At 36.3% G+C, this 22,935-nt stretch overlaps 2 protein-coding genes across 2 annotated transcripts; one reads left to right on the top strand and one right to left on the bottom strand.

Moving 5' to 3' along the window:
• Nucleotides 1–441: 441 nt before the first annotated feature.
• Nucleotides 442–17,685, bottom strand: LOC145765437 (uncharacterized). The gene is made up of 3 exons (XM_082577258.1): nt 16,662–17,685; nt 5,861–6,038; nt 442–2,257 (listed from the first exon to the last, which is right to left on the bottom strand). The coding sequence occupies exons 1-3, from the start codon at nt 17,592–17,594 to the stop codon at nt 2,226–2,228; spliced, it is 1,143 nt and encodes a 380-aa protein (XP_082433384.1). The 5' UTR covers nt 17,595–17,685; the 3' UTR covers nt 442–2,225.
• Nucleotides 17,686–21,119: 3,434 nt separating this feature from the next.
• On the top strand, nt 21,120–21,669 carry LOC145787114 (uncharacterized). The gene is made up of 2 exons (XM_082598843.1): nt 21,120–21,378; nt 21,524–21,669. Exons 1-2 carry the CDS (start codon nt 21,120–21,122, stop codon nt 21,667–21,669), a joined length of 405 nt encoding a protein of 134 aa, XP_082454969.1.
• The last annotated feature ends 1,266 nt before the right edge of the window (nt 21,670–22,935 follow it).

The raw sequence follows: 22,935 nt of genomic DNA, 5'->3' as shown, positions 1-22,935 counted from the left end.
AAAAGCGTGTGCTTGATTGAGTTTTAACAAGCTCACTTTGACAAAGTGTCAGGTTTGTTGTACTTGTGGAACATCGTACACAGGTATTGGGTAGCGGTACAGCAAGACATCTATTTCTCAAAAACCTGAAGTCAAGCTGCTGTATTCGAACAAATTATCGTCACTGTAGGTAAAAACGCCGTAAGAAGCACACAATCTTTTTTTCTTTTCAGTGCTCAAGCACACAATGCTACGTATTTTGGCAACGCAGAAAAAACCTATACTTTTTACATAGATTTAGCACCTAAAGACGTTGAATCAACATTAAAAATATACCGCAGGGGGCCAGCGTATGCGTCGGACTGAGGCAATGCAAGCATTTTCCAAAAGTCAAACATTTCAGTTTACCTGCGCCTGAAAACAAGCCATTGCCCACAAACATAAATGGCAACTCAGAAAACATTGGTTCTGCGGAGCGATTTTGTTTTGACGTCACAATTCGTATTACAAGGAGCCATTCATAACAAGCAAAATTCGAAAAGGTAAAACAATGCTTAAAGCGATCTTAAAATTTAAAAACAAGTAGGCTACATAAAAAAACGAATTAGTCATTAGACGCCAAATCAACGTAAACATGGCATTTTAGAAAACCCAGAAAAGAAGCTTTTTACATCAGTTTCTTCTTTCTACTAATTAAAAAAATGGTTTATTCAATAGCATAAGTTTCAACTGAGCAAACCAGACACATGCGCAAAATGGTTGGAGCGCCTGGTTAAACTAATCAAAACAACAATGAGCTGAAGATATCCCTGCTGAAGACAGTATAGTTTTCGAAACGTTTGCTGAACATGAGTTTTGTATTTATTTATTCTTGAGTCTTTATTTTTTAATTAGACACAGGTGCTGTTAAAATGATGACGCATTCGTTTTTAGCAGTGGCCTTTACAAGCTATGAACACAAGTAAGCGCGTCTGTGTGATTCTTCCTACGTCTATATAACAGTCAAGAAAAAACTAATGCAATAAAAGCCAAAAAAAAATTGAATGCCTCGTAGTCGCACCAGTACGTTGCAAATACGAGCACATTAAAAATTTATGGAATCAGTTCAATACAACAGCAGGTCGCCGATCACGTGCGAAATTTTTTCACTTCAAAAATTGTAAATATGACATCCCCCTAACAGCGCAAAAGTCTACACGTAGGCCATACTGTCTCTCTCTAGGGGTTTAACTCTGAAAACGGAAAAGTTTGAAGTTTAGTTTCATGGGGAAAATCTGAGATGGTCGTATTTTCTATAAAAAGCCTAGTACGAACCCAGACAGCAAAATTCGTTTAATCAATGTGAAAATGACGGATTTTGCTGTCTGGGTTCGTACTAGGCTTTTTATATAAAATACGACCATCTCAGATTTTCATGAAGTGGCAACAAACGATAACAAAACACATTATTTCGAATCAAACAACAGGAAAATCAATAAAGATAACAAAACAAATCAACCGAAAAACAAACTCACGATGATCAATATGAATGCGGTAACTGATCTGAACAACTGGAACTTAACAGTTGGGGTATTGCAAAGAAACATGAGTATATTCGAACACATGTAATCGTACTCGAGCACGAATTGAAAAATAAAAAACGCCTTTCATCGCTGTTGCGTTGATTCAACATTAGCTGATGGATTCATCATGGCTTACAAAAGTCAGCCAGCGAAACATGGACACTGTAGTAGAACACGACATGGGATAATTGCTTAGTCAACACAGCTTCTAAACAAAAAAATTCACATCAACGTCAAAGACAAATGGTGGTTTAAAAGCGAGATGCATTTTTTCAATGACACAGTCGAGATTGGAAAACTGATGCTATTTGAATAGCAATGCACCCAAGCTAACAGGAGTCAGCCAACCGCTTTAAATATACAGCTTGCTGGGTTTAGTTTAAAAAATGAAACTGAACTTCTCCAGACGACAAAGATTTCATTACATCAATGATTTATGGTGAAGGTTTCACTTGTGCAAACTAAACCCCAATTGCGAGGCTACCATCCAACGACGGAGGTTCTTCCGAATTAAGCTAAAAAGGTATTTGCATTTACTTTTTAACATGTTCAATTATAGTAGGGATCATGTGAAGGGCTGTGAGGGGCATAATAGGGCGCTGTGACCACTTAAGGGGATGCCAACGCCTTGAAAGCGACTAGACTTGGTGGCTTTGTCAACAGTTCCGTATAGATGTAGCAGTCTCAAGGATCCGGCTGCTGAGAAGCGCGGAAACCTGCAATTGATTAAAAAGCAGCTAAAGCAGCGGTTCCCAACCTTTTTGGTGCCGTGACCCTTTTATGACATTTGCCAAGTTGCGGTGACCCCAAGGATAAAATTAGTTGGGTTGATCCTCCTTCACTGCACTTTTGGAGCTAACTAGTAGGCTACTAGGCTATATATTAAATTTGACTTCTAAATAAATAAACAACACAACAATTTGTTCAGTGAGAAGGCTGTGCTTGCTTCTTTTTAGCCAGATCTGAAAACCTTGGAGCAGTCTTTGCAAGAGCACAATGCAGATCATCTTCTGCATCAAGTCTGCTCCTGTATTTAGATTTGATAACCAACAAGCTTGAAAAGCCTGTTTCACAAAGGTATGTTGTTGGAAAAGGAAGAATCAGGCGCAATGCGATCTCAGACAGAAAGGGATATGACTGCAAACTTTTGGTCCAAAATTTGGTAACTGACATTGAAGAAAAATTAGTTTTTGCTGCATCGCTGGTAATGAGTTCAATGAACTCCTCTTGTGCATTCTCAGGAACATCTTCAACTCTGATGGTGAATGGGCTTCTAGCAAGGGCAAATGGTGTGTCAGGTAAATTAGGAAAATACCTTGAAATTTCTTCCTCAAGAATTTTGAAGTGTTCTTTGACAGAAAGTATTGTTCTATTCATTGTTTCCTGTTCAATATCATTTTCCTCAAAGAAAGCAGATAAGTTCAGCAACATGTAAATTCTATTTTCATCCAATTTTTTTTGCCAAAGTTGAAGTTTCAACTGGAATGCTCGGATCTTTTCTGACAAATCTAGGCATATTGCATTTGGTCCTTGGAAAGACAAATTTAACTCATTTAAGAATGCAAATATGTCAACCAAGTAAGCAATTTTGTGAAGTTGGTTTTTGTCGCCGAAAAGTGCTTCAAACTGGGGTTTAGATTTTTGATTAAAAAATGTTTTTAATTCATCACGAAGATCAAAAACACGTTTCAAAACTTTGCGTCTGGACAACCATCTCACACTAGTGTGAAATAACAGAACATTATTGGATGCATCCAACTCACTGCAAACTTTTGAAAATAGGCGGCTGTTTAAAGCACTAGCTTTTACAAAATTCACGACACTTACAACGCTTTTCATTGATCTTAGAATTCTTGTGGCAAAGTCTTCATTGCTAACACTTGTCGATGAATCATAAGGTGAATTACGATGGCTTTCGGTGATGCATTGATTACCAATCGTTGAAATCCAGACCTACATCCCAGCGGAATGGCCCGTTTCGGTGAGTCCGATCCCTATTTGGTGATTTTTTCATTTTTTTTTTTTAAATTATTGGGTACCGTAGCCTAATTATCATTCCCGTTTTAGGGTTAGGGGTTAGAGGTTAGGAACTCACCGAATCGGACTCACCGAATAGTAGCAGACCCACATCCCAGCATTGCTGGAGCACCGTCTGTGCAAACACCACAAACATTTTCCCAAGGAATGCCATGATTTTGCAGAAATGATCCAACTGTGTCAAAGATATCGCGTGCAGTAGTTGTCGTTTCAAGTAGTTTGCAAAAAAGAAACAATTTATCTTTGAAACCACCTTCATAAATGTACCTCACGTAAACCAGTAACTGAGAACAGTTTGCCACATCTGTTGATTCATCAAGCTGAATACTAAATATTCCAAGTGGAGCTGATTTCATTTCCTGGATTACTTGCTCCATAATATCAGCAGACATGTCGTATATTTTTCTACTGACGGTGTTATTAGATAAGAATATTGTATTCAGTTTGTTAACATATTCAGCTCCAAGTATAACTCGAACAATGTCTTCGGTTGCTGGCAACAGCAACTCCTCGGAAATGGTGTGAGGTTTCTTGGCTTTGGGGGATTCTGAGAGCCACCAAATATGAAGCATCAAGGGCAGCCATATTTTGCTGTTGGTACTTGCTGCCAGAATCCAGCCTGTTTTTTTTGACTCAATCAGCTTTGTTCTTAAAATACTGGACATCCTTGCCCGCAAAGTTTGAATGCTTAGCGTCAAAATGGCGTTCCATTTTGTTGGGCTTCATTGATTCGGCTGACATAATTGTGTTGCAAATGACACATTGTGGCTTTTCAATTCCTGCTTCAACTATGAAATTAAATCCATACTTCAAAAATTCCTCACTATATTTTCTTTTCCTAGGCCTAACACTTGTCTCTCGATTCATCATGGAAAATCTGAAATTTTACAAAATAAATTTTAGTTTATGGCGCCAGTTATTCTTAAACTCTTTCCAACGGGTACTTTTTTTGCTTTTTTTTAAGTCTAGAAAATGTTTTCAGTCGCTTTTGAAAGTTCTGTAGGCTAGGCTAGCTATCGTAGGCTACCTATGGTTGATGCCGGGAATTCAATAGTAAGCCTACTGCCTACACTGGCTTGCCTAGGCTATCAACTGATGCAGAAATAATAGCCTAGCTCTCAACTTGCGTCCTAGCTGCTCAATGTTTGAAAATTTACCTTTTTTCTCACAAATATCAACAAAAGTCGCGACCTCAAGTCCAACTTTTGCTTAAAAAATGCAATATGTTTGCCCAGGGTGTTCTGGTTTGTCTAGTTACTAGTGACTACTAGACAAGCCATTGTAAAATCGCGATTTTTTTCTAGACACTAGTAAAATCACGATGCACTCTGTGGTGAGCTGCCCATTGGTAAGAGTTAACTTTCTAAATTTCTAAACTAATAAATTTCTAAACTTTTCAGAAGGCCTCAGGTGACCCCAGGAAAATTGTCAGGCGACTCCAGTTGGGGTCGCGACCCACAGGTTGGTAACCGCTGAGCTAAAGGAAATGGAAAGCTAGTGTCTGAGTCTATTTATATAAACTCCAGAAAGCGGCCACGTGGCCGCAGTAGGCGTCGAACAAACTTTCTAATAAAAGGCTTTGCAGTCAACTGGTTCCAATTTCGTGCATTTATGTGCAATTTTTATACAGTTCTACCACAACTAAGAGCCAGTGATGATAGACTAGAGCATGGAGATGCATAACTAGTTTTATCTACATACGATTTTGTCTTATCCGCCACACCAGAAGAGTTACGTTTTTTTCTGATTAATAAAACATGCTTTGTATAGGTTATATTATACAGTATAAGAGTAGTGAAGTTGGTTTTTAATTGCCGGTATTTTAAGTTCTTTTGTGTTTTTTGAAACCAAGCTTGCAGTGATGCATAAAAAGTTGTCAAATTGACAACAAACCTTTCTCATGAATGTGGCCGGAGAAGCGGAGCTGTGTGTCCAGTAATGTGATGTCCCTACAAGGAACAATACCTCACGAGATGCCAATTCCCTTTTTTAATTTTGGGATGTAAATCTGATTTTCCAACCACACTAGAAGTATTAATTGGATAATTCTCTACAAGCAACCTTAGATCGCTTCAATACTAACTCTACTTCTCAAAATAACCTATAAAAAGCAGAAAATTTAAATCAGAACAAAAATGCGACCCTTCAAGTGCGGCGGACAAAGCATAATTGGATGTAGTTTCGCATCCCTTAATCTAAAATCTCTAAAACACACAAAAAAAAAGAAGATTCAGAGATCTTCCAAGACTTGAAGAATTGAAGTTACAACTTATATTTCTCACCTTGGCAGATAAAGACTGGTTGTCCGCCCCGTAACTTGGTTCTGTTAAATATGCGGAATACTGGACACGATGCTTCCACTCGCAAGCACTGTTCTATGCACGAAACTCCTAATATAGAAACACACGAGTCGGAGTGCAAAGAGTGATGTTGCGTGCACGTCCAAGCCTTGTAGTGTTCCTGCAAAGAAATGAATCATTTTATGTATAAGCATTTATCTGATAAGTAAATTTATATATTTTAACTAACGCTCTGAAACAAGTGACAGTAAATCAATTCATTCGCATTTATATGGTATATTATATATATTTTTACTAAAGCTAGTTAACATTTAACTGCTTATTAGAACAATTGACTTGCTAAACATACACACCAAAGGAGGTGAAAAGTACATTCTAAATATATATATAATGTAAGTGAATCATATGATTTTTGGTGCATTGTATGCCATGATAATGCCTCATACTCAAAGCAAAATACCAGCACAAAAAAGGATGAATATCATGTGAATTCTTTTTCTACTGGAAGTGCAAGAGAATCATTAGTCAAATAAGAATTGCTCAAAATTTTCATCAACAAACTTGTTGCTATTCAATTTCTTTACTGCATTAGATTGAAAATGATCTGTCAGACTCATAGTAATACGTATCGTATATATTATATGGGTATTATTTTGATACAAACGTATTGCTCACTTCTTTTGCAATTTGCATGTGACTGTGATTTTTATAGAAAATTCACAAAACAAACAATCTCTCAAGTATCACCTCTGTTCTTTTCACTTAAACCGTGCACAAGAAAGCCAAACTAAGGTGGGCACTGGGCAGCAAGGAAACTTCCCAGCTGGGAACTCAGGTGCTTGCCCTAATGGACATTCACCAAGAATATTGATAGTTTCAAACTATCTTAAACTTTCTTCAGTCCAGGCTCAGTTTGAAAACGTATTGATTTTTACCACGATAAAATATAGGTGACCTTAAAAAATGAATGCATGTGCGTACAATCAAGAAATAACATGCAGCAGCTGCAAATAAAGTGCTCGATACACGATACAGCTAGCAGAGCCAAAACATTCTTAATTCATAGCAAAAACTAGCAAGGAAAAGTTTTGCACTACCCAAATACTCAAGATCTCATGTTAGACAATCATCAGGTGGAAACTTCATCGAATAGCCAACATCAAGTTTAAATACAAGAGATTCTACGTATATAAATTTGTTTAAATAATCTGTTAGTTTTTTTACGAATTTATATATATATAAGTTTGCAAACGCAGGACTTTCTTATCATAACAAGAAAAAGAATCATATGATATGGAAAAACCTACAGAAGTGGAAATTCATTAATTATTTAAAAGCAGCCAGCTGGTACAAAAAAAATGAAAATTTGATTTAAAAATTGCAATTGTATTACAAGCAGGATTGTCAGATGGTGATTCTTTCCAGTATTAGTTGAAGTACGATGTTCTCCAAATTACTTTTGGCATTTTTTTTGTTGATCTGAAGCTTACCATTAACAACACAAAGAGTTTGGAGATTCATTTTTATTATTTTGTTGCAGTTCATGGTTTTATGATGACTGTATAATGTTAACATTTCCTAAAGCAGTAATATTTCTGGCTTTGTTTTTGTTGTTGAGGATTTTGTATTGTGGAATTTAACACATGAACACAATGGTTCTTAAAGTTTTGTTTTTTACGGCTTGGGAGTTCTATGCATGACCACATACCAGCATTCAGCAAGTTGTAAAAGAAATTTATTTACCAAAAATAAGTAAAACAATCATTAAGAAAACCACAAATGAGATTTTAAGAACCATGTATATACTTCTTCATTACTGATATACCAGCTGGTTTTTTTTTTGGTCATTTATCGGTCATTGACCGATTTTTTAGCAAAATGTCCCAAAAAAATATAGTGAATTCGGTCAAAACGTCCGAAAAAAAAAATATATATATATATATTGTCAATTAGGTCAAAATGTCCGAAAACGTGCATTAAAGATGCGTACAATTCTAATGATATTGTGAAAATGGTCGAAATATTTTCATCAGAAAAAATAACCGAAATAATAAAAAATGACCGAATTTTTTCAAGTCATTTCGGACAAATGACCGAAAAGTCTCAGCAAAAAAAAAAAACAGTATACCAGTGCATACTTCAAGTGCAATCTTGTTCATAATCATAAGTAAAAGAAAAACACAAACTATGTCACAAACATCAAGAACATTCACATCTTGATTTTAAATGCTCATCATTCTCATCCATCAGATGAAATAAACATTGCAAACAGTTGTGTATATATTATATATATTTAACATGTATGCTGCATCAAATTCACAATTTGGATCAAGTGCATGATATTTAGATAGGAGCACTTTGGCACAAAAAGCAAGCTCACGTGTAAAGTAGGCTAAAATGTGACTTTAGGCACCATGGCATACTATAGGGCTAGGCTATTACAGCACTTGTTCTCAAAAAAAAAAAAAAACACACATTCAAATAAAAATTGTATATATTATGATTTTTTAATTCATGTCATGTCAGTTTTGGTAATCGTTCAGGTCAGTGCAAAATAGATTGATATGATTTTTATCCTCGAACTTGGAAAGCTTATTTGAGAGCTTAATCCTGACAGTTTTGCATACTTGTAGAGTAGGCCTAGAGAAGGTTCTTAAACTTTTTTTAACAATGACCCCTTAAAAAAAAAAGGTTAGCGTGGACCACTGGACCCCTTGTTCGAGAAACTTTTTTGATGAAACAGGCTGTCAAGGGTTTAGAGCAGGGGTCACCAACCTTTTTTGCATGCGGGCCACCTTGGTACTAAGGAGAGCTTAGGCAGGCCGCACAACAAAAATTTTAGGTAGGTTGACTCTTATGCTAGAAAAGAACGCATTTCGTACCCAGTATTACATGTTGTTAATATTTATCTTAGAATATACCGCAGCAACAAAATTAGTCGAACAGCACTACTGCCAGGCCAAGCTCCTTTAACAACACTTTTGACTTCTTTAACAATGTCTAATAAACGAGGCCACTTGTTTTGCGCACTTATAGCGAGGCAAGCGAATACTCATGTCCAAGCAAGATTGGTGTTGTCACTTCGCTTCACAAAAGATATCTTGTAAATTGTAATTAACAGTTTCAGTAAACAAGAAGAACGCTTGTGGAAATCACCAAAAAAAAAACGTTTCTATCGTAACTCATGAACAGCGTTCCCTCAAAAAAGCAATAAGTTGGTTTTTCATCCTTTTTGTGAGAGTCTGTAAAACCGTCTTTCTTTGATTATTAGACAACTGTCACTTGCGGTGCTCATCAGCATGGCAAGAATTGTTGATTAACAACATTTTTGCAGTACTGAGCTAAATCTTTTTCAACTGCCTGGAAACATAATAATTTCACTTTGTACGCGTTTTAATCAACCACTGGGACAGTGTGGTTGGACATTGCATTGGAATAACTTTAAGTGACCCCCACCTTGAACTACATTCTGATTGGTCGGTCGGTGGAATCGTATGCAAAACGAAAATATGCTTCCCGGAAAGTATTTTTTGCCTTCATGCACTTTAACTCCTCAAGAAAAGTATTTTTGGTTATACTTGTATGCTGATACTTTCGGCGGGCCACCAGTTGGTGACCCCTGGTTTAGAGAATAGATATTTGGTTTGAGGTAACAAAATTTATGTTTTATTAAATTTAAGAAATAGCAAATGCAAATTGTTTTTCAATATCTTCGATTTAATTTCATTAATGTGAAGGATGCTGCTGTTTGTCTTCAACAAGAACATGAAATTGTGGCTTCGTCTTTGATAGGGCATGTTATCCTTTGCATGCAACCAGTTTCAACTCTTTGTTTTGATAGTTACCAAGAATGAAAATCCTGACATAAATATGTAGTCGCAAAAGGGTTTATAGAAGCCATGGCTCTCTTTACCAAAAGATATGCATAAACCTTTCACAATCTTAACCTAGCCTAGCTGACGTCTAGCTTAGCTGCAACTGATAAAATTTTGCAATGTTCAAATAGCGGCAAAAACAACAATGTGGAAAGTACGTAACAAAAACAGTACAATGCTATAACAATTATCTGGAAAGGCAAACTAGAAATCATCAGCGTTGTTTGAACTTAATGTCTTGTCTTTTGAAAAATTTATTCCATTTTTGAAATTATACACTAAGATTTCCATTGGGCCTTCATGCACCCTCTAAAACTAGTCTGCATAGTGCGGGTCTGCTACTATTCGGTGAGTCTGATTCGGTGAGTTCCTAACCTCTAACTCCTAACCCTAACCCCTAACCCTAAAACGGCAATGATAATTAGGCTACGGTACCCGATAATTTAAAAAAAAATTGAAAAAATCCCCCGTTAAGGGATCGGACTCACCGAATCAGACTCACCGAAACGGGCCATTCCGGCATAGTGCATACCCCTTGGGGGTCCACAGACCCCAGTTTAAGAACCCCTGGTCTAGAGGCTTTGAGCAACTGACGCAGGCCCGGTCATCAAGATTGACAGAGTGAAGATTCCAATTGTTGTTGAATTATTCCATCTACTAGATGAAACTAAATAAAGAGCATTCTTGAAATGCGTGGCTTAAGTGCACACCTTAAGAGTCAAACCAGCGAGGCTTGATTTTGAGTCGCGCATGTAACTAATGAGCTAACAGGGTAAAATAAATAGAAAAACCTTAACATGGCTCCAAATACCATACCTTTCCTTAACCAACTCAGAAAACTAGAAAACTGAATGAAATAGGCAAGCATAGTTAATGCATACGATGAATAACACTGATTAACACGATTTCTGTGGTATATATAAACTTCGATAATTAATCTTGGGTAATTTAGGATGATGAAACTGACCTCAGATTTATTCTATCATGTCAGGTTTTTGAAATATGATAACTACGGTACTAATTGTTATTTTTGGCAAAAGTGGCTGATCTAAAGTTGTAGTTATTACAACTACAAGTTTAATTATGTTTTCACTGGAAATGCAACAAAGACCTTTTCAAATGTATTCTTGAGCATAAAATCCAAAAATCGAGTGCTCACATGCCGAAGACAGAACATTTTTAAAATAACCAATTTATATTTGCAATTTTTAACGTTTTTAGAAATGTTTTGTTGTAAAGGTTTTACATCACATCATAAAGATGGAAACAAACCTATGGACATTAAGCTTATTAAAGCTACAGTATTTTGGCATGCCTAGCACTTAACTTTCACCATTGCACTGCATCTTTGTTTGTAAGCGCAATGTAAATTATGTAACTTTTTTCAAAATATGATATGATGCAAAAAATCCAAGCTCAGATTGGGATTCAGCAGCCCATCATTACGCTAAATCAATTCTTGAAGTTCAAACAGCATGAAAACTGTTTTTTTGACCACTGAAATACGGTACAACAAATTGAAATTTAACAATTGTGTATTTATTGAGCTAGAAAACAACACAGTGCATTTCCTATCATGGTTCTCCAACTTATGTCTAATTCAAATTAGGAATAAAGTCTAAAAAAAGATTCATTATTCTGAAATACACATCCCCACAAATACCACAGAACCACTACATAACACCAGTAAAATCCATTTATCTTTAAAAAAAAGTAAGTTATAGAATATATACCGTAACTTTAACATAACCACCTTAATGATTAAACTTGAAATTATGCCATAATATGACTACACTTCAAAGAACCCTATAGTGCTACAGTATGGTACTTGAAAGTGTTGAATAAAACATACATCTTTTGAAAGTACAGTGCAGTACGCAAATGAAATAAAATAATAAATCTATATATATATCTCGCAGTCTTAATGGACTGTGATAATGTGATGTATTTTGAAAATTTTTCAATTCAATCAAAATATTACTTGGTACAACACTAAAATTTCACAACACATCAGGAAACAACTAAGTGTATTAGCGACACTATAGCTGAAATGCTTTAAATCCAAATTAAAAAGACTCCACTATCAACCTTTGTGTTTGTGAAACCCTGGGTTATGATCAATTTCAAAAAGACAAAACTGATTTAAATAAATTTCCTGCCCCACTTTAAAGAGACACTGCACTTTCAAAGGATGATGGTTATTGTTCAATGGAACACTCAACTTTGTACAACACAAAAACGCTAAGTTAAAGAATTAAAACCAATCAAAAAATAAAGAGCCTAAATTGTAGAAACTAAACTCATAGCCAGACAAGTAAAATTTTGCAACATAAGAATTTCTAACTGGAAAAATGCAACAAAAGAATTTCAAATTGGACTTTGTCTCACTTTTATGCATATACTCTAAAAGGTCGTCGTTTATATTATAGTGTTCATATTTTTCTCAAATTTTTGATGCTTTTGTATCTGCTTTACACGAATCCCCGATTGACTTTACGTTGATACGGGTTTAAAGTAATCGCCCCCTTTTTTTAAACAAACTCATAGCGTCTTCAATTAAATTTGAAAATTTTTTAACGCACTTATAGCGAGTTTTAATTTCAAAACCAGGCTTCGAAACAACTTTTTTTCCGGCGGCCAAACGTGTCCGACTGAAGCAAGTTGTTCGGCGGCCAATCACAAGCACATGGCGGCCATCGGAACTTCGACACGCATCCACATACAGTCTTCGAAATTAGCACATTTTACTTCGGCAGAAGCGAAAAATATACTAGAGTGGTCTATCACGACCGCACTGTATGATTTGTTGTGATGTAATAATGCCAAAAGTAGCGATAAAGCGAGGTACAAGATACGCACGTCGCACGCTGTTACAGTAATTCACCTCAAATAACTGACGGGGGGGGAGAGTAAGTTGATTTTGGGTTGATTCAACGTTCAAGTCAGCACGAATCGATTTAATTTTCCCGGCGGGTTATATTGCGTAACAACAAAGCCCAATAAGAAAGTTACGTTTGTTTTACATTAATTCGACATCTAGCAACGTTGAATTATCATAAAATAACGTCAATTGCTCAACCAGGTTCTGGTAACAGATTAATAGCTCCCTGCGAGAAGATTGCCTCGATTTACAAATACACTAACATAATTTCGGCACAATTGGGATACTGCGAACAACACAAAGTCTGTTTGATGAAGAACTAGCTGTCAGAATCGGAATAATCAGATGCTGTATCGGAGCACGAGGTTGTCGCGTCATCACTGGAATCAGACACATCAAGAGGCTCATCGCTTGGCTGTAAATCTACACCGTCTTTGCCGTTCGCAATGAAGCGTCCACGTTTTGCAGCTTTCGGGCTTTGATACCAATTCACACGCCTCTTTCTTTTTCATAGAGATTCATCAGGTTGTTGACTAAGGAACAAATCTATGGCTGTGTCATAACGACTGGGAAGAATGTCTCACCCTAACCTTACAAGCACTCGTGTGCAGAGGCGTAGCAACCGCCCTCCGATCGGAGGGGGCCCCGCAAGAAATGAGGGCCCCTCCGCCGAAGTTTTTGGAAGACTATCGAAATACAGGATATAGGCTAACCACGTGGTCACAAACGCACGCGAAATAGCAGAGCTTATTGGTATTGAGCAGGAGTTTTTCAAAAAACACGATGCGACGTAGGAAGAGAATGTTTGGTTACGAATGTGCTGATGATTCGAGCCGTCTTTCTGCTGAAGAAAAATTAAAATCGCAAGTTTTTCTTGTTCTCACTGATCAGGCCATGTCTTCTGTTTCTTCGCGCTTTGACCAACTCGTGGAGTTGTTTGAATTTCTGTACAACGCTAGCAGTCTGAAAAAGTGTCTCAAGAGAAAATGGTTGGTTTTGAATCTTTATCCTCGGACTGACAAAGCCTTGATTGGTTATTCCTGGTAGTTTCGCATACTTGCAGAGGCTCTTGACGCAGGGCCGGTTACCGAGATTGGCAGAGTGAAGTTTTCCGATTATTCAAGTGTTGTTGCCAGGAAATTATTCCATTCACTAGGTGCCGCTGAATGGAGAGCAGTCCTGAAATGCGTTGCTCAAGCGCACACCCCGAGAGTCAAACTTGCGCCGCATGGTCTAGAGTGGGCACGTAACCACTGAGCTAATGAGGCGGACAATGGAACTAGATAATCACTAAAAAAAAATTAAAAGAAAAATGGGAGACATTGATGCCAACAAACTAACAATGGAATTGAATCGTTTTATTTATGTCATAGAGAAAGAGAGAGGACTTGTTACGGCAAGTATTCTTTTAACGTACAAGAACAGCCTTTGAGAGATACATCCGAATCTTTGCATTTGCACCAGAATTCTTCTGACCGACCACACCAGTTACTGTCGCCAGTGCTGAAAGGACTTTCAGCAGAATGAAACTGATCAAGAATATGCTGCGCTTAACAGTGGCAGATGACAGGCTTTCTGCTCTTGCAATTACCATCGAAAACAAGATTGCCAAATCCCTGGACTATGACCCATTACAATTTGTGTAGAACAAGGCTCGAAAGAAGCGCTTTGCGTAATTATAGAATATATGTCCACACTGTCACTGCAGACCTATACAGTAGCCTACACAGTGGTGGGCCACGGCCTACTAGAACACGGCCAAATATGTTGCTATTTGGGAAAATTTCTAAGAGTCTTAGTTGTTACAATCATAACCACGACAAACCTGTCATTTTCCCACTTAAAGAAGTATGTAAAATAAGCAATATTTGCATCTAGACATATTTTTACTTGTTTTGCCGGAGATTAGATATGTATGTTAAGCACAATTCATGCAATAATAATGTAAAATATGTAAGACTTTCCAGCTGCATCCTGGCGGTAGTCTCATCATACAGTCGTTAGGTTTTTTGTATAACAGGATCTTTCGCCAAAAGCCATATTTCACTTGCACAATTAAACTTGGCGAAAAACAAAACGAACTAACATTTCAATTGGCACGTCAAATGAACAGCTTACAACATAGATTCCACAAAAAATTCTTGATATTTTGGAACATGCAATTGCACCTAAAGCGATACACCAAAGGATACTACCTCCAGGGTGCAGTTGGAAAGTCTTACATATTATATTATTATTGTGTGAACTGTGCTCAACGTACATGCCTAATCTCCGGTTAAACAAGCCAAAAATATGTCTAGGTGCAAATATTGCTTATTTTACTTACTTTTGGAAATGGGAAATGACAGGTTTGTCATAGCTATGATTGTAACAATTCAGACTCTTAGAAATTTCCTCAAATAGCAACATATTTGGCCGTGTTCTAGTAGGTCATGGGTGGGCGCAGCTAATGTAAAAGTTAGCTTTCAACAAAAAAATCAGCGGATTTCCAATAAATTTACTTTCGCTGATGAGTTTGCTAAAATTTCTAAATATTAGCGAGTATTAACTGTGTAGGCCTATACATAATATGAACCCTGCATGTTGTGTAAAATAAATACCACATTCCAGTTTCTGCGTTGGAAGGGGCCCCGGACTTATATTCGGAGGGGGCCACGTTCTTTGTTGCTACGGCCCTGCTCGCGTGGCCTCGGCATTTTTATTGCCGACGCTAATGCGCCATTTGCCGACGCTAATTTTGAAGATTGAATATATCGCATCAATAAAGTGTATTGTGATGTCACTAAGCATCCTGCGGATGTCAGACATCAGCTGCTTGGTCAATCAAAAATTATGTTAACAATTCAAGCATAGACAGTAGACAGTGTGTATTTTGATTTATCGGATACTTTGACTGCTTTCTAATCCTTTGTGATTATAAGTGACAAAGTACTTTATTCACAAGGCCGGTTGCGTAAATTTTTCTCGGAACTTCATGTCGGACAAATGCAGCCGACGGAAGGGCGAGACTCGGCGCACAAAATGTCGGTTTTTGTAGGTTAATCGCGGCCATGGCCGCCTTCAGTTTCGAGGCCTGAAAACTATATATATATTATATAAAAAACAATGAAAACTATTAATACCGGTACTACAAAAAGTGCTCAATGCTAAGCAAAAAGGCAAAGCAGAGCGAATTAAATCAAATAAAGTTATTACTATCTGAAGCCTTTACATTTAATTTTTACAGGTTTTAAAAACAGATTTCATTTCATTTGTTCAGGTTACTACAGGTTACATCATCACAATTCCTTGTGATTTTCACAGGTTATAATTTTGAAAAAATTAAATTTTATTTGATTTTTACAGGTTATAAATCTCATTTAATTTTTACAGGTTTTTTTAAAAACAATTTTCATTTATTTTGTTCAGGTTACTACAGGTTGCATTGATCATCACAACTGCATTTTGCTTTTTTGTGATGTCATAGATGTTGCCATCAAGTTGCTTGGTTTCCAGTTGGACAAATTAATTGAAACTTTGTAGTAATGGATGGAGGTAGCCCTTAGTAGCCTAATTCTGAGGTTTTTTCTGCAGATTGGATTACGGTTATAATAATATATAATATTTTTTCAGGAATTACAGGTTTAGAGGTTTTTTTTGCAGATTAAATTACAGTTGTAATATTTAGTATCTTTTCAGGAATTATCGATTCATTACTTTTTGCATGTTTTTCAGACCTTCTGATGATCCGTTAGGTGAAACAATTTGTAAAGGCTTCAGATAGTAATAACTATATTTGATTTATATGTTATATATATACTGTCTTCATCTTTATTGGCATAAAAGTGTAGGCTATAAAGCTTACTTTTATTTGACTGAAGATGAAGACAGTACAGTTTTCAAAACGTTTGTTCAGAATAGATGTTTAGTGTTTGCTAAACATGAATTTGGTTTCTACATTTTGAGCTCTTCATTTTTTAATTAGACTAACCAGGCGTTCCAACCATTTTGCTCCTAAGAATTAAAACTTTTAAAAGTATCAACTCACCAAACATTGTGTCTTGTTCCACCTAATGGAGTAGGAGTCTGGTGAAGCATATCGTGCAAATACTTTCTCAAAAAGCATGTATGCTGACTTAGCTTTCTCATCATTTTCTTTAAGTTTTGTTAGATTGTTCAAACATTCATTTGAGGTTGAAAAATATGAAACATTGAGAATTTTACTAATAGAAAAATCTGTACAAAAGTCCAGCAGGAAATTTGGACTCATTGTTGGTTCTCTATCTTGTTCTGGTGCATATACAAGTTGAGATAAAGGTGTTTGAAAAAAACTTTGGTCTGAATTAATTGAAGAGCGAATTGTTACAGCATAAGAAGAATGCAGCCCATAAGATGTAAAAGAATTATTTCTGCTTGAGCAATTGAAATAATACTGACAAAATTCTTGATTAGAAATATTTGTAAACGAAACTTCACAATCGGAAAGATAATTAATTGTCCTTTGCCTAGAAGCCACAGCTGTCAGCAGAGTGGAAAAAAATATCAATAAAAGTAAAAATTTATACCAAAAAAGAAGCAAGGAAAAATTAAAATAGGTAGAAAAAACAAAGCGAGATAAAAACTGAGTGATGTTCAACAAGCACAAATGTTTACGTCTTGCTGGAGGATACTGGTACTGAGGCGTTCTTGATCTTTTTTTCACATTATGCAAGGATGCAGTTGCAGAAACTGTTGACTGTTGAAAAAGTTGTTCATTGCAGAATTTGCAGATAAATCCATTATGATTAGTTCCACATAGACTGGATACTGATAACTGACAATTGCTTTTCTGGCTCTTGCAATGTAAGGGTGGTGTTACTGTTTGGGTAGTACCACATATTCTAGCTGGATCACTTGTTAATTCCGACTGTTGATTGATATGCTTTCTGTTCTTTAGATATGTAGAGTTGCGTTGCTTCTTCTTGGCAACCCACATGACCATATTTGGTCATGGCTTTGCAGTAACACACCTGAATAACTATTTAGCAAAATGAAGCATTCCCGCTCCAACCTCAGATGCATTAATATCTATCAAACTGACATCCTGTGTAAAAGATAAAAATTTTACAATGAATTCAAAATAAAATAATTGTAGTGCTGACACAGTCTACTTTCTAAAACATTAATAGCAACGCATACTTACAACAGTGGATTATGAAAACACATTAATGTTGTTAAAGGGCGGAAAAACCCAAATTAACTTTGCGGTTTTTTGTTTCAGCATGATGTTATTGTGTACAACATGCGTTTTAGCAATAAAAAAATCCAAATTTTGTTATGTTAAGACCATTTTTGCATTACTTCAAAATACTGCATCAGATATAAGATGATGCATAAAGATGATGCAACTGAAACAATATCTGATGGATTATTTTGAAGTAATGCAAAAATGGTCATAAATCAAGTCTGGTCTTAAAATTTTGGCCACAATTATATGTGTACCTTGTGACGTCACAGCGAACAGCGTCACAGCGAACAGCGTCACAGCTTGATGCGCGCGAGACCTCGCAAACGGGTATCAAACAAAAGCGGCCTTAGCGAGACAAAGGGTAACAAAATTTGGATTTTTTTTTGCTAAAAAGCATGTTGTACACAATGACATCACGCTGAAACAAAAAACTCGCAAAAAGTTAATTTGGGTTTCCCCGCCCTTTAAGGTACCTTATTCTATGCAGTAAGGTGAGCAAACATTTTTAATATTTATATATGCTTATTCCCCTAAACACAATTTTTGGTAAAATAACCCGAAACACGAATTTCAAATAAAACAGGCTAATGTTTGTTTAAACTCAAAAACTGAAATGGCACAGGTACGGTAAGAAGATTGCTATCCCTATTTCTGCACTAAAAATTAGACCAAAACCGCTTTTCAGATTTCAGCAATCAGGAAATATTTCACCTAGGCCCAAAACCCTGTCCCTAATAAATGGGAATAAGTCACCATTTCTTGTCCAATTATGTTGAACAAAGTGTCTATTCCCATGTTCTCATGGATGAGGAATTCAATTAAATGCTATTAAAATTTCAAAAAAACAATTGCTTGATTTGAAAATCCTCATGTTATTTTTTAAAAGTTCCGTAAACTTTAAGACCTTCCTCTCCCCCATAATTGCATAAATTTTTTTTGATTGGCTCCATTTTGTAAAGTGATTGTTTAGTTACCAAGAAATGAAAAATCTTTCATTAAGGGCATCATCCAAAGTAACAGTTTTGAATACGTTTATTTGCAGTAATTCAAACTTAATTTTCAAATTTAATGATTTCTTGTCAATTCTAACCTTTATACACTTGTTGAGGAGGGTCTGCTACTATTCGGTGAGTCCGATTTGGTGAGTTCCTAACCTCTAACCCTAACACGGCAATGATAATTAGGCTACGGTACCCAATAATTTAAAAAAAAAAATTGAAAAAATCCCCCGTTAAGGGATCGGACTCACCGAATCGGACTCACCGAATCGGACTCACCGAAACGGGCCATTCCGTGTTGAGCAATATGCAAAGCTCACGAGACAAAACAACAAAAGGAGCTGTTTTAAGTGATAATTTTTTTATTTTTGCATGTAGGATATAAACGTTCTTATTACGTAACATTCCATGATCGTTAAAGTCATTGTCAAACCTTAGCGGGCCGCATAAAACAATGATGTCAGGTTGGCTAGGTGATAATAACAGTAAGAGATGTCGTTAATGCAGGCCAGGGATGGATCCAGCCTCTAATTTTTGGGGGGTGCTACTGAAATCTATTTTCATTCAAAAAGGTGTATTTGGCATACTGATAAGCATTCATGTTGTTAATACAGATGTTTTTGTTTAATATTTATAAAGACCTGAAAACGGAGAATGTGTGCATGAAAAATCAAGTCTTAAAAACAAGCATGAATAAAAAAGACTTATGGTATATATAACAAAATTCAAGAACGTGATGAAATTTTGGGAGATATTCTAAAGTTTAAAAACATGAGCAGTACAAAACACATGATTATTTCGATTGGTACACATTCCATAATCTACAGTTCTACACAGCATCAATTCGTTACATGCTGATATAAATGATGCAACCTAGTTCGTACCATCAGTTCGTACCCTGAAAAGACAGAGAGAAAAAATAAAAAAAAGCCGAAATTGCTGATTGCAGTTTCCGCAAACAAACAAAAACTCTTAGGATATCACCAGAAATTTAAAAATGTTTGCGGAAACTCCAATCAACCCTAACCCTTTTAAAATGTTTGCGGAAACTGCAATCAGTGATTTCGGCTTTTTTTCTATTTTTTCTCTCGATCTTTTCAGTTTGTTTGTTTGTGGAAACTCCGATAAGCAACTTTGGCTTTTTTTAATTTTTTTCTCTCGATTGTTTCCTAACCCTAACCCCTTTTAAAATGTTTGCGGAAACTGCGATCAGCGACTTCGGCAAACTCTTAGAGTCTTAGGATCATTACTGGAAATTTTAAAATGTTTGCGGAAACTGCAAAAAAATGGAAACTCCAATCAGCAACTTCGGCTTTGCTCTATTTTTTTTCTCAATCTTTTCAGTTTGTTTGTTTGCGATAACTGCGATCAACGACTTCGGCTTTGTGCTATTTTTTCACTCGATCTTTTCAGGGGGGAAAATTTAAAAAAATTGCTGAAACTGCGATCAGCCCCTTAGGCTTTTATTAATTTTTTCTCTCGATCTTTTCAGAGTACGAACTGAGGGTACAAACTGTTGAGGGTATGAACTAGGTTGCACGCGATATAAAATGCTATGATCTATCAAAATATAAACTAATACTAGTAGATCTAATATCATTAGTTTATTAAAATAATAGCAGTTTGAAATTTTTTGGGGGGGTGCGCACCCTCCCCCCCCCTTGGATCCATCCTTGATGCAGGTAATGTCTGTGACCAAGACCATTCAATACAGGAAGGCCTAGTGCTAATTTTCATGTGTTAATGAGCGGATTTCGATTCTCGTGCGTCTGATAACAAAACAATGTATTCTGTTGAATCATAACACTGTGCTGCGTTAATTTTAAGGTTACTAAAGTATTGACGGTTCTTTTTGATGCTGAATCCAAAACTGTTATCCGTTTTCTTACATCAGGTCAATTTTTTTGGCAAATTGAATTTGAAATTTTCGACAACTGCTGCTTTCAGCGTCTTGCGATTGAGATTTGTGATGTCATAAAAATGATTTAGCAAATGAATTAAGTTTTGATGAAACTTCAGTGACATTACAATGAGAAGAACATGACGAATGCACCCGATGCTTGAAAAGTTAAACATCTGAACTGGTTTTTACAGGCTGCGTTAGTGTGCAGATAAGATGATAGTTATTGTATTTTATTTGGAAATTAGCTATGTAAAGACTTATGTGCACTTAATACTTTACCACATCAGTATATTTGATACGTTTGTGTAATAATGATAAGTTTTGTTTTTACAGTACAATGAGAAAGTGCAAAAATGATGCAGACATGTTCTGTTATATATGTGGAAGGTCACCCTACATAGTCGCCAAGCAAAAATTATGAAGTTTGTTAAGAAAGCATATTATGAGTATTTTGGAGTAAAACTAGGCGATCAGGACAAGGAATTTGCTCCGCACATATGTTGTAGAGCATTCGTTGAAAGCTTGAGATTATGGAGCCTAAAGAAAATAAAGAGCTTTCCTTTTGGTATTCCTATGGTATGGAGAGAAGGAAAAGACCATGTCACTGATTGTTATTTTTGCATGACCAACTTACAAGGTATGCTGATACTTGTACTGTATGGAGGCATTTTCATTTATTGTTTGATTTAAGAGTAACAGTGTTCTTTAAAAAGAACACTGTTACTCTACTTCACATATTGTTTGTTCTTCCAGTTTATTTCTGAAATGAAAATTCATTTCAGAAATAAACTGGAAGAACAAACAATATGTGAAGTACCCTGATGTTCCTTCAGCCATGAAACCAGTATCATATGGCCCTGGTATCCCTGTTCCAGAACCACCTGGAAAAATAAGTGAAATGGAGTGTTCTTCATCTGCAGAGAGCTAAGCAAGTGAACAAGACACATGGGATGCAAGTACAAGCCAACCCAAGCCTCTTACACAGCTTGAGCTGAATGACCTAACACGAGATTTAAATCTCACTAAAGAATAGAAGCCCTGATTAGAAAGCATAGAAGCCCTGATTACGAAACACAGGTTAAAGAACTGCTTGAAAGCTTTCAACCCTTGGAGCCTGGATGTCTGTGAAAATGCACTTTCTGAGTTCGCATTCGGATTACTTTCCTGACAACTGTGGTGACTACAGCGAAGAACATGGAGAGAGGTTCCACGAAGACCTTCGCCAGATGGAAGAAAGGTACCAAGGATACTGGGACGTAAACATGCTTGCAGATTACTGCTGGTGCTTAAAAAGAGATCTTCCCAATTCCACACATAAAAGAAAATCTTTGAAGCGACAATTTTTGTCAGCATAAATCATTTGTATTTATATTGTTATTGTATTTATCGTCGGAATATCATCATGTGCCGAACAACGCTTTCTGTGTTAAGCTATTTTGAACACTTTGTTTTTATTTCACACATCGATGTTGGCAAGTATTTCGCATTTAAAACACATTTGTGATGTTAGGTGTTTACGAGTCTACTATCTATAGTGTATTATACGGTACATATTAACTTCTACTGTGAGGTTGATCGCCGTTGAACAAAATTATGTGTTAGGAAGCTTTCTTGGTTAGATGTAAGTGCCTTTATTTCAACTGTGTCATTATATTTTTGTAGTATTTAAAATGGCTGTCATTGCAAAAACCTTGCATTCAAATAAAAATACCATCTTGCAAAAATTGACAATATGCATGACCAATTAAGCTACCACAGAAATTAGTTTCTCTGTGCACAATAATGACCAAAGCTAGCATAATTAAATATGTAAAAAAAAAAAAACTTGACCTGATTGAAAAAAACTGGTTGCATTTTTGAGTTCAGCGCAAAAAATTGATTCAGAAACACTTAAAACATCTTTGACCTTTGCGAAAAAATTTTCAAACGCACCACAGTGTATAATTGATCTCACAGGGGAACCTCGTTAAAAATAGAGTGTCTAATTTAGCTGGTTTACTTATTATTGCAGTGAATAGTGTTACGTGACTATTCCAGCAGCGTAACTTACTCGACGCCCTACTTTGAAATCTCCTCACCGTACGTCAATTCATGCCAATGGCAATACTTAGTCTTGAACCATTGAATGGTAGTGTTGGAAATATAAGCTATTGGATCAAAAATCAACAACTGTGCCGAAAGGGAAGAACTACGT

Source organism: Aplidium turbinatum, chromosome 2 (assembly GCF_918807975.1).
Source record: "Aplidium turbinatum chromosome 2, kaAplTurb1.1, whole genome shotgun sequence".
NCBI classification, from domain to species: domain Eukaryota; kingdom Metazoa; phylum Chordata; class Ascidiacea; order Aplousobranchia; family Polyclinidae; genus Aplidium; species Aplidium turbinatum.
Note: the sequence above shows the minus strand (reverse complement) of the source record. Positions and strands in the feature narration are given on the sequence as shown.

Coding starts and splice junctions, on each gene's coding strand:
- LOC145765437 (XM_082577258.1), bottom strand. CDS start 17,594: ATGGTCATGTGGGTTGCCAAGAAGAAGCAACGCAACTCTACATATCTA. Junction 6,039..16,661: donor GGAACAAGACACAATGTTTG/GTGAGTTGATAC, acceptor ATTTCTTTGCAG/GAACACTACAAGGCTTGGAC. Junction 2,258..5,860: donor ACCAGTCTTTATCTGCCAAG/GTGAGAAATATA, acceptor AATCAATTGCAG/GTTTCCGCGCTTCTCAGCAG.
- LOC145787114 (XM_082598843.1), top strand. CDS start 21,120: ATGTGGAAGGTCACCCTACATAGTCGCCAAGCAAAAATTATGAAGTTT. Junction 21,379..21,523: donor TTGCATGACCAACTTACAAG/GTATGCTGATAC, acceptor AATTCATTTCAG/AAATAAACTGGAAGAACAAA.